The sequence below is a fragment of the Calypte anna genome, chromosome 1 (genome assembly GCF_003957555.1).
Source record: "Calypte anna isolate BGI_N300 chromosome 1, bCalAnn1_v1.p, whole genome shotgun sequence".
NCBI classification, from domain to species: Eukaryota; Metazoa; Chordata; class Aves; order Apodiformes; family Trochilidae; genus Calypte; species Calypte anna.
The window spans coordinates 50035405-50049526 of record NC_044244.1 but is presented as its reverse complement, the minus strand read 5'-3'; the positions used below and the strand labels follow the sequence as shown (position 1 = coordinate 50049526).

At 51.7% G+C, this 14122-nt stretch overlaps 2 protein-coding genes across 3 annotated transcripts; one reads left to right on the top strand and one right to left on the bottom strand.

Moving 5' to 3' along the window:
• The first annotated feature begins 224 nt into the window (after positions 1-224).
• Positions 225-9520, top strand: SERHL2 (serine hydrolase like 2). 2 transcript variants are annotated; one of them, XM_030469168.1, is made up of 12 exons: positions 225-303; positions 1819-2054; positions 2126-2239; positions 3332-3373; positions 4103-4122; positions 4316-4390; positions 5159-5268; positions 5544-5623; positions 6007-6041; positions 6823-6899; positions 8320-8413; positions 8735-9520. In XM_030469168.1, the coding sequence occupies exons 2-12, from the start codon at positions 1907-1909 to the stop codon at positions 8849-8851; spliced, it is 912 nt and encodes a 303-aa protein (XP_030325028.1). In that variant the 5' UTR covers positions 225-303; positions 1819-1906; the 3' UTR covers positions 8852-9520. The 2 variants fall into 2 exon arrangements, with proteins under 2 accessions (XP_030325028.1, XP_030325029.1); XM_030469169.1 differs by lacking the exon at positions 225-303 and adding an exon at positions 357-454 and having other exon boundaries at positions 8735-8991.
• An 815-nt stretch (positions 9521-10335) lies between these two features.
• Positions 10336-13748, bottom strand: RRP7A (ribosomal RNA processing 7 homolog A). Its single transcript, XM_030454889.1, has 7 exons — positions 13629-13748; positions 13401-13543; positions 13058-13183; positions 12514-12637; positions 11878-11975; positions 11270-11468; positions 10336-10806 (listed from the first exon to the last, which is right to left on the bottom strand). The coding sequence occupies exons 1-7, from the start codon at positions 13678-13680 to the stop codon at positions 10721-10723; spliced, it is 828 nt and encodes a 275-aa protein (XP_030310749.1). The 5' UTR covers positions 13681-13748; the 3' UTR covers positions 10336-10720.
• Between the last annotated feature and the right edge of the window lie 374 nt (positions 13749-14122).

Sequence of the window (14122 nt, the reverse complement as noted above, 5' to 3'; positions counted from 1 at the left end):
GGAACTGGGAAATGCTGGAGAAAGCCACGCAGTTATTCGCCTACCACCCCATTATTTCCCAGCCGGGACCCCCGAACAGTGAGGAGATGAGGAAGGACCAAGATGGCGGCACACCCCCCTCTTCGCCACCGCCCCCCACACGGTGGACCGGGGCGGCCCCGGGCCGGCAGAGCAGCCGAGGCGGAGGTCCGGGGAGCCTCGGGTAGGCGGGGAGCAGGGCGGTGCAGCCGGGCCGGACCGCCCCGCCGCCGAGCTGCGTTCTGCCGCAGCGGCCTTGCTCTCCGGTCCCGGCCAGACAGAGGGGTAGGAGGGCGCCGGGGCTCAGCGTGCGGGCGGCGCGGGGAGCGGGGTCAGGGCGGCCGCCAGCAGCCGCTGCGCTCCGGAGGTGACTCTCGGCGCTGGACGGGGATAGCCCTTCTCGGGGCCGGGAGCACCTTCCTCAGGGCGCCCTGAGGTGAAGGCCCGGGTGTAGTAGCTCTTTTTGTCCGTCCGGGAAAGCTCCCACCCAATACCGGGGGGAACCCCAGGTCCGACTCCCCGCTGAGCCCAGGCAGGGCAGGTGCGGGGAGGAGGACAAAAAGGCTCTGCCAGGAGCCCAGGTCCTCAGCCCAGGTCACACCAGGAAGTCAGCTCAGGGCTGTCAGGATAAGGCCCGGCGAGGGCAGGCGGGGTCAGACACAGCCCCGAGATCAGCAAGGAGGGAGGGCCTGGGGCCGGGCAGTGCTGCGGGGGCCCAGCGCTGGTGGAGCTGCCCTGGGCTGAGCTTCAGTGAGCTCAGGGGCAAGAGGGGAGAGATGTAAGGGAAGCCCCAGGTGTGGCTGATGGAGCTGCCCTGGGCTGAGCTTCAGTGAGCTCAAGGGCAGGAGGGAAGAGATGTAAGGGAAGCCCCAGGTGTGGCTGATGGGGACCATGAGGTGTTCTCAGGGCCTCCAACAGCAGCCTCCCGCTCAGCCCACCCTATCTGCCCTCATCTTCCAGAGGTTCAGGAGGGAGCTGCTGCAGAGTGTTTTAACTGCTTAGGGTCTCGGGGCTATTTAAGGGAGCAGAGAGCTGAGAAAACCATTGGGAAAGGGATATGGCATGAGAGACATGAGGATGGTCAGGCAGCCTGTTAGAGGTCTGGGGGTCAGCAGGGCTTGAGGGTAAAAGAATATCTATTCAGACCACTCCTGGAAGATCCCCAGAGGCTGGATAGTACTGAGGGGATTCACTCAGGAGCCTGGGGCTGAGAAGGGGTCAGATGTAGCTCTGTGACTGACAGGCAGATCAGTGATGAGGCAGGTTTGAGGTGTGCCTAGCAAGTTGTGGATTCTCATCCTATGCAGGGTCCCTGGTCCTGAGGGGCACATGGGAGGGTGGCATCAGTGACCTGTTGTGTGGTAGTAGCCAGCTGCTCTCTCCAAAGGTGCCGACTGGAAGAGGAGAAGCACTCATGGTAAAAGAGGAGAACGTGTTAACAGTTTAGTACTTGAGGCAGAATTCTTATTCCCAAAATTGTCTTTTTGGTCCAGGACAGGTGCCTGGGTGGCTGTAGCTAGCTGGGGGAATTCTGCATAGTTCCCTCTTGCCAGATCTCCTGTGCCTTCTGGATGGGCTGCAGCTGCTGTGGAGACACAAATAGGAGCCTTTTTCCTCCTGCTTAGGGAAGCTTGTTTCTTCCTAGGAGCATCGCTAGTACGTGCTGGGAGGAGGATTCCCCAAACAGGCAGGCAGGAACAGCAGCTTGGGATGTTGAATGGGGAGCTATCAATCAGCAAGCTGCTAATTAAGGCCACAGGAGGCTGGTGGGTTACTAAAGACCTGTATTACTCTTTTCAGAGCTCTAGGCCCTTAACAAGATCCCTGGGACCTACTCTTGAGCACAAGGCTCTCCAGGGACATCACTTGTGAGCACTCTATTTTCGGCATGTTCTCAGAGTTGAAGTTCCCTGTGCCTTGGGGCCATGTGGCAGCCAAGGCCTGGGGACCCTCAGGGGGACACCCCGTGCTGTGCTTGCACGGCTGGCTGGACAACGCCAACACCTTTGACAAGCTCATTCCACTGCTCCCCAGAGGTAAGTGTGGCTCATCAGGATGGTTCTTGTTGGGTTGCAGGGCTGTACATCTGATAATCTTTCCTTTCCAGATTGCTATTATGTGGCAATGGATTTTTCTGGCCATGGTTTGTCATCCCACCGACCTGCAGGCTCCCCCTACCATTTTCTGGATTATGTGAGTGATGTGCGCCGCGTGGCAGCAGGTGGGTATTGGAAGGGATCCTTGAGGGCATGTTTGTGCAGGGGGTGCTATATTGCTTCTGCTTCTTGGGAAAAACAGGCAGCATTTATTGCCAGGAGAGAGGGGGCCAGTTCCCTCTGCTTCTTCCCAACCTGATAGCTGCTCAGTCTACAGTCTGAGTAAGTATCCCTCTTTCTCACAGTTTTGTGAGGGATAAACAGTAAGCCCTTGGGCAAGTGTTTCTGTACTAGAAAGCAGTAGTGGAGAAGTGGTGGATGCAACTCGGTAGTTTTGCTAAAATGACCTGCAAGCAGCCAATGACTTCTAACCAGTGTCAGATGTACGTTTGAGTCTCAGCTGGTTCTGCCTGATGGCAGATTGCTGCTTGCTTTAGTATCACAGAAAGAAATTTGAAAGCCAAGGTGTCTTGGGCTCCTAAAAACTCATGATCTAACTGCCCAGCTGCATGCTGATCTTCGGGAAGGCTGTGGCATGTGCAGCTTTGCATCCCTCACTGAGTATACAAAAAGCCTCTAGAAGTACTGTTGACATGCCAGGGGAAAACCACATTTTTCAGTGAGGTATATTTCAGATGGGCAGCACTGACAAAGTAGTATTTTCTCATAAGCCTCTCAGGGTGCCTTAAAAATGGACTGAGGAGCCTGATGTATTAAATGGTGCAGAGGGCTTTCACATGGAATAATCATACTTTCCTTAAGGCAGTGGACCTGGCTCTGTGTCCTCATGGCTCTTGCAGAATGCCCACAGCAGGGTAAGCTGTGAAGGTCTCTCTTCCAGCAAAATCTTTCCAAACAGTCTCCTTTGCTTCTTGCCAGTCTCGTGTCTGGCAGTGAAAGGGAATTTGCTGTAGTTTGTTTGCCATATGTAGGAGAGCTTGAGAACTGCGTGACATAACTACCAACGAAATGAGGTGGTGGATGCTCCTCTTCTTTAAAACTGGCCTACTTAGCTACCTCATTTCTGGATTAGCAAACAAATTAAGCAGTGCAAAAGCCCTCCCGGGAGAAGGGGCCTGTCTTGACAGAGAAGCACCAAGATGCTGTTGCTCTGGTTTCTAATGCAGCACTGTCTGTTTTTGTCTGTTGCCACTTAGCCTTGCAGTGGAGACGGTTCACCCTGATGGGTCACAGTATGGGTAAGTGGCTCTTGTCCTTGTAAGCAGTGAGATTCATGGAAACAGGAGTAGATAATTAACTTACAAGAGATGCTGCTAGGAGCTGGGTTGGAATATTTATTATACTGTGTCAAGTACCAGGTTCCAGCTTGAGTGATTCAAACATCTGTGCCCTGGTTTGAAATGCTTCTGCTTTCAAGACCCTGTAGTACCAATAGTGTAGCTTTTTTCCCCAGCTTCAGGAATGAAGAATGATTGGCAAAGAGGGGTGGTCTACAGCAGGTGAATTCACAGCAGTCCTTCCTGCCTGGTCCCCACAAAGCCACAAAGCCTGGGGACAGCATTGCCCTTCTTGGTGTGTCATGGAGCTTGTTGAAGGGAACCAGACTCCAGGCTCTACTCCTTTGTGCTTGGGACATAATTGGGTTTTGTTCCTCAGGGCTGCTCTGGCCACAGCTCACAGTATCTGTGCACCATTCTGTTTTAACTGGTAACTCCTCTCTGATCTTTGCTGCCTGATAAGGAGATGGGGATGGCACAGGACCAGGAATCCAGCTGGCCAATAGCCCTGCTCTCTGCCTGCATCCTGCCTGCTAGGAAAGCTTTACTCTGTAGCTGGGATTTTGTCCCTTGGTACACCACACATTACGGCTTCTAAGGCAGCTCCTGAGGTGGGGAAGGGGAGGTTTCTGTTACTGAGGGGTAACTCATACTGAGTTACATAACTGAGCACCCTTCTTTCCTTTACAGGTGGGTCTGTGGCAGGAATGGTGAGTAGAGCATCCTTTCTTTATGGGGTTTGTGATTTCTGCAGCTGAGAAAGCAAATGGGAGAGGAATTAAGGGACATGGATCTGAGAGGAGAAGAGGCCCTTCCCTGACCTCCTCTCCAGTGTAGCAGTATGAAGACATCACTTAACTGTCAGCTTTTCTCTTTCCCTCATATTGTTTCATCTCTCCTTAGTTCAGTTTCCTTTATCCTGAGATGGTGGACAAGCTGATCCTGCTGGAAAACCTTGGCTTTCTGCTAGCTCCAGAGGTTAGACTTCACGTGTCATTCACCTCCCTTTTTAAAATAAAAAATAGGTTTGTTTTCCCATCATTTGACAGCTCTTTTTGACTGCTCTTCCTTTTGGCAGGGACTGATCTGCTCCTTGTTGTGTTGACTGAGGTCCCTGCTTAGGGTGGCCTTTGGGAGACACTTGGTAGTGCTCCATATCCTGCAGTCCCTCAGCACCAAAATTAACTTTTCTGTGCCATGCCCTTGTACAAAAAGAACTGGAAACCCCGTCCAAGTAACTGCCAGCCAAGGTTTTTTTTGCCAGCAGCTTGTTTGGTGACCTGGGTGCAAGACTGGAGGATTTCTTTTTCTGTTCCTATTAGAATGTAAAGCTACATTCCTAACCTGCCATCATCACTACCAGATGCTGGGGCTTTGGTTGGCAGCAGTGGGACAGAAGCCCAGGGCCAGTGATATTTTTGACAGATTTTTTCAGATTTATGTCAGATTTCCCATGTTCTTTTGGACAGTTGTCATCAACTCAAGTGAGATAGGAAGGGGTAGAAAGGATTGCAAGGGTAAAAAGTTACGATTTTACAGCAGTGTTTAGTTTTTTGTTCTTGCCTTGCCTTTTAAGTATTGCTGTTCCCTCTTCCATAGAAACAGGCATTTTTAGTATTATGTCCAAACTGGTACCACTTCTGAGCGATGCTCAAGAGTGAAATGCCCTTTTCTACCTTCTGATAAGGGGTAAAACGATCCAGGAGGGAGCTGGTTCTGCCTGCTCCCAATCCCTCTTTGTTTCAGGACACTGAGGCGTGGCTGAAATCAAAACGGATGGTGATTGACAGATTACTGAGTCTGGAGGCAAAGCAGCAAACTCCCAAAGCACGAAGCCCTGAAGCAGCATTGCAGAGGTGGGTTCCAAACTGTCCTTTTCATTCACTGCCTGCTCTCACCTAGGACAGAGTTGCAGCTGCATGAAGGAGAAAGGGACATTGTCCCTGCACTTCCCCTTGCAAGTCCTCCTCTGGAATCTCGGCAGAGCCTTTTGCTTCAGTCGCCAGAAGCTGCTGCTTCTTCCTGCTCTTTTCTGAAGCAGCCCGGGAGCCCGTTGTCACCTTGTCATGCCATTTTTGCTTCACCTCCTCCTTTTTCTAGCAGCGCAATTTCTCTGCCATGTCTCCCCCAGGCTCTTAGAAGCAAACAGACATCTGACAGCAGAGGGTGGGGCAATCCTGCTGCAGCGAGGAGCAACTGAGACACCCGCTGGTAAGGGGCTGCACGGATGCAGAGCTCATCGCAGTGCTGGGCCAAAGCTGCGTGTGGGAAGGGAGCGGTGCCAAGAGCCATTGTCCTCCGCAGGGTACAGGGTGCCCTAGCTACAAGTTTACACAGCCTGAATGGGATCAATTAAGTCTTGAAGCAGAGCTCCTCATTCCCAGCAGCTAGGGTTGGTACTCAAGCCCAGGAATGGCTAAAGACGAGAAATTTAAAAAAAAACAAACCATAACCCAAAAAAACCACAAAAGGAGAACTCTGAATTAATCCTATTTCTTCCATCTCAAAAAGTTTTTGGGCAGACCCCAAAGGTGAGGAGACATAGAGCGACTCCTGTGAGATGTGAAAACTTCCTGGTTTTTTTTTCATTCCAGGGCTGGTGTATAACAGAGACATGAGAGTCCGCACGGTGAGCATTGCTCTTCTGACGTGCCCCCTGCTGCTTCTGAGCCCTGAGCTGACAGAAAACTCAGAGATTGTAGAGGCCCCCTCACTGAGCCCAGGCCCTGCCTCCACCCAGACGTTTACTTTCTGCTTCCCGGATTCCCACATCTCTTCCAAATGCTGCTGTTAAAAAAGAGCTTGCACTTGATCATTAACTGACTCAGCTGACAGAGTCACTGGAAAATGTTACTGATTTTTTTAGCAGTTCCTCTGCCCCGGGGGCCTCCTGGCCCCATTTTCTTGCTGTTACAACTCTTCAGGCAGCAGATGAATGGATGGATGCTTTTGGTCAGCTTCTTTGTCAAGTCACCCATCCAAGAAGGGGAGTGAGAGTGGAGCATGGTCCTTACGTTTGATATTTTGATAGTTTTGTGCCACTTTAGAGCAAGCAGGGCCTCATCTACCTGTGCTACTGCCAGGCTATGAAAGCCAGAGTAGTGTACTGTCTCCTTTTTAGTATAAGGATTTTAAAAGCTTTTCTCTGCTCTGAGATCATTCCCATATGTGCTGTATCCCAGCAGGCAGTGTTGTTGGCAGTTCTGCAACACAGCTGGACAGAAGATGCCTTTGCAGAGCCAGCTACTCTTGTGCGCATCCTGGCTGTCTGTCATGTCCCAGCACGGCAGCTTCGGGGTTGCAGCCACTTCTGCTTTCAGAGCTGCTGATGCAGGAAGGGTTAGGGACATTCCTTGGCCCCCAGCTGCTCTCCCTGACCTTTGCTGCTCTCCGTGTCTTTGCACCTGCAGCAGAGTCGAGAGTCCTTCACGGTGGAGCAGTGTGTGAAGCTCCTGCAGAAGATCCAGGACCGTGTTCTCATCATTGTGTGAGTGAGGCACAAGCCAAACCAACCCTTGTTGCCTTCTGGCAGCCCTGGTTGGAGGGATGGTTAGAAAGGAGTCCTCTGCTACCCCTTCCTCTGCAGTTGACACCCAGACCTTTGATCCAGTTGACACAACAGTACAGCCTCACATGTGAGAAGCATTTCCCAGTTCCCCACCACTGCCCGGGGCTGGGCAGGCTCTTGGAACAGGTAGAGAGCAGCTGAAACACCATCCTTCTGGCCTGGTGTTGTGCTTTCAGGCTGGGCCTCCCTGCTGCAAGACTGACAGAGGACTGCCACTCTTTCCCTGTCCCCATGCTCCTGCCCTCACACACCCATTCCAATACTCCCCACCCTTTGCCCTAAAGCAAGGGGCCACCCTGGCAAACACACCACCTTCCTCAGCACCCTGCTCACTTTCCTAACTTCCTCCTGTCACAGCAACCCAGCTGCCCCTTTTCCAGACCCCAAAACCTCTTACCTGGGCAAACAGGTGAAGCCATGGCCATGTTCACCTTCTCCAGCTGGTCCTGGAGCCCCTGGCCTGATCCAGCTGTTACAGGCTCTCCCCTGTGGTGCCCCCAGGGCAGGGAGAAGCTGTAGGGAGGCAGCCAGTGACTTGTGCAGCCCCACAGGATGCTGAGCTGTCTGGGTGAGTAGCTGGTTCTGTCAGTCCTCCACTTGTTCAACATCTCCTTGAAGGGCAAGATGTGCAGGGCTGTTGCTACCAAGGCCTGTGTGGTGCTGTTAGAAAACTCTAGGAAATGAAAGGAAGTGCTAGAAATTGAGGCCTAGTTTTGGCTTCCCTGGTCTATTGAAATCATGAAGAGCTTAAGGATTTTCCTGTTTGTCCAGAACTGCAAAGTCACAATGGGGGCAAGCCCTCTAGGCCATACAGAGTACACACCTTTGAGCCTGGGATGTCACTTTGTCCCATCATAGCAGCAATAGGAGACAGCAGGATCTTTGCTCTGCAGGAGGTCTAAGGCTGGTTTCTCCAGGACTGTTCAGGAGCCTCATTTTCCAACAAGGGCAAACCCTGTTTCAAACAGCAGCATAGAGAAGGTAAAGGGACAGAGAGGTAGAAGCTGGCTGGAAGAAAAAAGTTAAAAAGAGGGTAGGGGCAGAGAACAATGTACTCAGACCAGTTGAGGAGCCAGCCCTGGGGAGGACAACACACACAGTACTTAACCAGTCCCTACCCTGATACTAGTAGGCAATCACCCAAGGTTTTAAACAGAACATGATAGAAAATAACTGCTCAGCTAAACCCTACAGTGCTCATCTGACTACCATGTAACTACCTGTACCACGACTACCTGAAGCCCTGCTGCTCACCATCAGCTTGCCTGCTGCCCAGGACAGCAGGAAAGACAAAGAGAGGCCACTATGTGCTGTACTGAGCCTTGCTGTTGCTTTCCAGAGCACAAGATGGACTCTTGGTGCCACACAAGCTAGACAACAGAAATCACTTTGTGAAGGCCTTGCGGGAGGCATTTGAATCTACCCTCAAAGAGGTGAGAGCAAACTCCATCCTCCACTGACATGGGAGCAGCAGCTAGTAAGCAGCTCCAAGATTTGGTGGAAAGCCCCTGGTGGATTATTTGTCCTGAAGGGCATAGCTCTCCTGGTACTGGGGGGAGAGAAGCCAACTTTGCTCCTGCTGCCAAAATCCCAAGTCAGTACCGCCCTCTGGACAAAGCTCTTCCCTAGTCCTCTCATCCCTGTCCTGCCTTTCCACCACTTCCCTCCTCCATCCCAACCCCCCAAGTGCCACACAGCAAGCACAGCTTGCCTGAGGCAACACTTTCCTGATCTGTATCTTCTTGTTCCTCCAGCACATCCAGCTAGTAGAGGTGCCTGGGAGCCATTTTGTGCACCTGAACGAGCCTGAGGTGGTGTCTGGGATCATCAGCAACTTCCTGACAGCACACAACACCAGAGCCAGGCTCTAGGAAGCCCTCGCTGCTGCAGCAGTCCAGAACATGAAGCTAAAAAGGTGGCTATGGAGGAATTGCCACCATTCCTACCTCACATCCAAAATTAATGTCATGATACTCTTTCCTAAGCTTAGCTCACTGTGGAATGGAAGCAGGTCTCCTGGAGCTTCCATGGAGGAGAGCCAAGCAAAATATCTCAGTTGTTGATGGGAAAAGCAAACCTTCCTCCACTTCCAGCTCTGTAAGTACAGGGATAGAGGCCCAGAGTGGCCTTCCCCTTGTTTGCTCCTGACTTGCACCCACAAATGGAGCAGGAACAGGCAGAGGCAGCCTCTGCAGCAGCACCAGCGTTGCAATATGTATGTGGCTTATCTCACCTCCTCCCTGAGGATGGTGTGACCAGTCTCTTCCCAGGATAATACCTACTGAAAAAACAGGGAACTGTTCAGCTTCTCTGCTTACTTCCATGGATACTTGAGATCAGAGGGCCTCATTGTCTGTTTTACTGTGAGAGCTTTCTTAAAAATCAAGTAAGATCTCACCTGGACACAGGTAGCCATTTTAATGAACAAGGGAGTAAGTCACTAATCCTCTAGCTAAAACAGCTAAAAGGACTACTAATAATGGAAAAGTTGGCAGAGGTGATGTCTGTCCTTCTAAATAAAGATTAATCTTCCAATGTTAGCTCTGTCTTTTTCACTCTATAGTAGAATCTCCTTTTCTTGGGATGCTTACCCAAGCAGCTAAACCACCAGTCATAGGAGGCAGCAATGTTCCCATGTGGTCTGCTTTAGATCAGGGTATATTAAGGATCCCTCTCCTTCCTCATGAAATTGATGCAAAAAAAGCCAACTCAAGCAAGCAGACCTGGCAGTCTCCACATGCAATCAAAACTATCTGTAGTGGGTTTTCCAAGGGAGGCTAAATTCATTCTTACTTGTCTCTGGGGAACCTAACAGCATTTCCACCTTAATTTCACGGTCACGCCTCTCTGGAGGCTGCAGGCAGTAAAATATGTGGAAGCATGGGAGTGGGATCACAAAGTACACTGGGGTATACAATCAAAGCTTCAAATATGTTATGTGGGCAGTAAAAACACATTGCCCTGCAGCTGGATGTGCCAGTCACTGCCCTCCTTGTGTGGTGGTGACAGGTTAAGTGGAAACAGTCCTTGCATAGTCTGGTTCCTCCCTCCAAAACCAGGCTCAGCCACCACACCTTGTTCTAGTGACAGTGCTGAACAGCAGAGGTTCCCAAGCCCAGGTTAGACATGGCTGTAGAGGTCCATGGACAGCTGGAACTGGGCATGAGGTAAAGCTGCCTGGGAGGGAAACACCAAGGCAAGGGACAGGGCTCTGTTCCAAACCACTGATCTCTGCTTGTGACAACAGGTCTGGGAAATTCTCAGTTGGACTTTTCCCTAGGTCACTTCCCTTCTTACTTGCCCCCATGTAAAGCGCAAAGGAGGCAGTAAACCAAGGGAGACAGGCACTCTCACATTTTAAGAATATAGCAGCAGTTTATTTACAGATCCTCAGGGGTTCCCTGCCCCTGTAGAGGCTGTGCTAGGTCAATCCCCACTAACACCAAGCTTCAGGAGGGCCTTGGGTGGCAGGGAGATACAGGCTGCCACAGGAAGCGCCTTAGCCCCTTGAGCTGAGCAACCTGGTATGAGGTGCCACGGGCTGAACAACGGCTGGCAGAGCAGGCAATACCAGTGAGAGTGATGGAAACCCCCTCCAGCAGCAGCTGCTGTGATCCCCCATCTCAGATCCAAGGGCAGCTGCCTCAATCTGTTGAAACCCTTTGGGCACATGGAGTCCATGAGCATCTTCTCCCACCTTCTCCAGAACAGGCACTGAAGGAAACAACGCTCAGCACATCTTAGTATGGCCGAAACTTGCGCTGGGCTCGCATCAAGGCAATCCTCTGCTTGTCCTCCTCAAATTTCTTCCTCAACTGGGCAATGTCTGAAACATGCAGAAAGGGGGCAGGTCACCAGACAGCAGCAAGGCTCCCTCTCCTGGGGAGCTTAACCTCCCCACACAGTCCTGACAGCCACAACACACCCTTCCCAGAGCAGGTCCTTTTGTGCCTGGGCTGAGCACCAAGCTGGGGCTCTGGCCGTTCATCTCTGGCAGTGCTGCAGCTCCCTCTTGGGGAGGAAACTGGTTTTCCTTTTCAGGTGCTAACACTGGCACAGACTGAAGACACATATATTGCAAAGTCACGACCTGCGTGCTCTCCCAGAAAATATTCCAGCAGCTGTTGCTAAGAGAGGTGGTGGCAAAGAGGCCTTCAAGAGCTGGCAAGGCCTTTTGCATCAACTGAACACCTGCAGCTGGATGTACTGAAGGAAAAAGGCCACTCGTTGGGCCATAGTGTGAGAGACGAAAGAGATGGGCAGGAGTAGGAAGAGACTCAGACACTCACGCTCCCTCTTGGTCTCGCGATGCTGCCAGGCATAGAAGTTGAGCAGCTCTTTGCGGGCCCTTTTCTGCTTCTCCCTCTCCAGCACCCGCAGGTTGGCAGCCTCTGTCCGGGGCAGGCCGGGCTTCCGGCCCTTCCGCGTTACCTTCACCCAACCCTCCTCATCTGGAACGCCCTCCTCCTTGGCTGCTTTGGCTTCTTCCTGTCAGGACAGCAGGATCAGTCTGCCAGCCCACCCAACACACAAGTCCCCCTTTACACACACACAAAGTTACAACTTCTGCTTCTGCACTAGATCTGAAGGAAAAGGCACAGGCACTGAATTCTAAGTCACAACACTGTATGCCAGCCAGGACCCCCATTTATTTGTAGGGTTCTTACCCCACAATTAGGTCTTTACCTTTTGTATGCCCTGGGTGGAAGGGGCAGGTGTTGTGAACCAAACCAGGATGTGACCCCCCACCACCAACTGGGAGTAAAACAACCTTGACAGGCAGTGTGTTTCCCTCTGCCCTTCTTCCACCAAGGCCTGGGCAGCAGGACACCCCCTCTTCCTTTTCCCTCACCAAAGAAAACTGCTTAGCTGGGTTTCCTTCCCAGCCTGGCCTCACCTCTGCCATCTTTTTGTCATAGTCTTGCATGTAGGCATCCACCTCAGCCTTCAGCTCTTCCCGGTCCACAACTGAGGCTGCATAGCTGGAGATCCACTCTGAGAGAGAGAGGCAGAGGTCAGCAGCAGCCTATTAAAAGCAAGCCCTAGCATGGCCTTTGGGCAGCTCCAGAGATAACTGCTGGGGGGATGATGGACACACTCAGTTCCCATTCCTGTTCAGCCTCCCCACTGCCACAGCTCAACCAGCTGAGAGCTCAGGCCACAGACATTAAGCAATGGGAAGAGCCTGCAACTTTTCCAAGCAGGACTGGGGGAGCCTTAAACTCAAGAAGTTCAACATTCAGGGCTGTATTCCTGTTGAGGGATCACACCTGAAGTGCTGGTATCTTGACAGACACCTGGTGCCTGTTACTAAGCTTGGATTCAATTTTGAGGGCAAAACACAGATGGTTTCTCTAAACCTAAGTGATACAAGATGTTGGGAAAAACTGCCCTTCCGTTGTACCAAGTGACCTCACACTTTCCCATAGGGGTCACTAGACCAGAGTAAAATATCCAATACAAGACCGCTACTTTGTGAATAATAAAAGCAGGATAATGATACACCAGAGCTGAGTTACTGCCACTGACTTACTGCTAATGCCAGTTTTCACAGGGTGACTCTCTGTTGAGATCAGCAAGGGACCTTCTCGTGACAGGGCCTTGGCTGCCTGGACACCAGCTGGTTTCCTGAACACCACATATGCTACTTGAAAACCCTAAAAGAAAATAACACTCTGTCTAGCCAGATACACCAGGAAAGTTGGTGACACAGCAAACACACTGCACTACAAATAAAAAAAGAATAATGACGTAAAAATTAAAAGACACACTCCAGAGGGATACAAAAAAATCCCAAACCAAACCCAAACCTGAGAACTAAAAAATGTAATCATGTTGCCCAAACCCCCAAATATAGAATCCTCACGCAGAAATCCCCAAGTCCCCATACAGAATCATAGAATCATTTTGTCTGGAAGATACCTTTACGATCACCAAGTCCAAATATAAACCTAACACTGCCAAGTCCACCACTAAACCACAGTGCCATGCTCTGAACAGTACCATTCAGGGCTTGCCATCTTTTGTGACCACCACAGCACCAGCAGTAGTGCAGTACTGCCCTGCCCGAGCTTTACCGTTACAGGTTTGCAGCTGAAGAATTTGGACTTGAGTTTTTCTTTTTTCTCCCCTGGCACCGGCTTCTCACAGACATCCACAGACTGGACGCGCCCGCAGCGGGAGAAGAGCCTCGACAGCGAGTCCTTGAGGCGAAGAATAAGAGGTAACGTTTCTACAGGTTCAGGAAAGCAAGGATAAGTCCTATCCCCATCCTTTCGCCCACGGACCGCACAGGTCCGCCGGGACGACCCCTGCTCCTTCGCCCACACTCACCACACGCCTGGCTCCTTCGCCCACGGCCCCGCCGGAGCCCTCGGCCGGCCCCAACCCTCTCCCGCGGGTCACCCGAGCCCCACTCACCGGGCTGCAGTACGGGGGGACGTTGAGGACGAAGAGTGTGCGACCCGGCGGGTGAGCGGTGTCGGCCCCGTCCCGCACCTGGTGCTCCTTCACCAACAGCCAATGGGGCGAGCGCTGCCGCTCCCCGAACTTCACGGCCAGAGCTGCGGGCGAAGAACCGGTTATAGAGGCCGCAGACACGTTCCTGGATCCTTCCCCACTGCCACCCCGTGTCGCCTTTTTCCTCACCTGTGTAGCCGGCCGGCGCCACGCCGACCACACGCTCCTTGGCGGGCGCCATCTTAGCTCCGCGGGAAGCAGCGGGGCGCGGGGTCTGCTGGGAGTTGTAGTTTTTAGCGGCTGCACAGCACTGGTAATGGCGGCAGCGGGGCCCTCAGCGCCTTTGCTGCCTGATGCTCCAGTGTTGACAAGAAATAAGTACTAAAGATATGTAAAAATATTCAAAGACAAGAGAGGTACTTGGATTTATGACTGGAATGGAAGCCCAATGGTGACCCACTCCAAAAGCCAAGATACTGAAGCAAGATGTATGTACAAGGTAAAAACCAAGGGTAAGAGGAAGTCTACACGGAGCATTGACTCACCAAACAAATATAATGAACATTTTCAGAAGCAATGGTACATGCAAGAACCATGGAAGTGTAACAGACAAACTTGCAAATCGGGACATCACTTCAGAAGTCAGCACGTTTTTCAAAAAAAACAAAGGAAAAAAAAAAAAA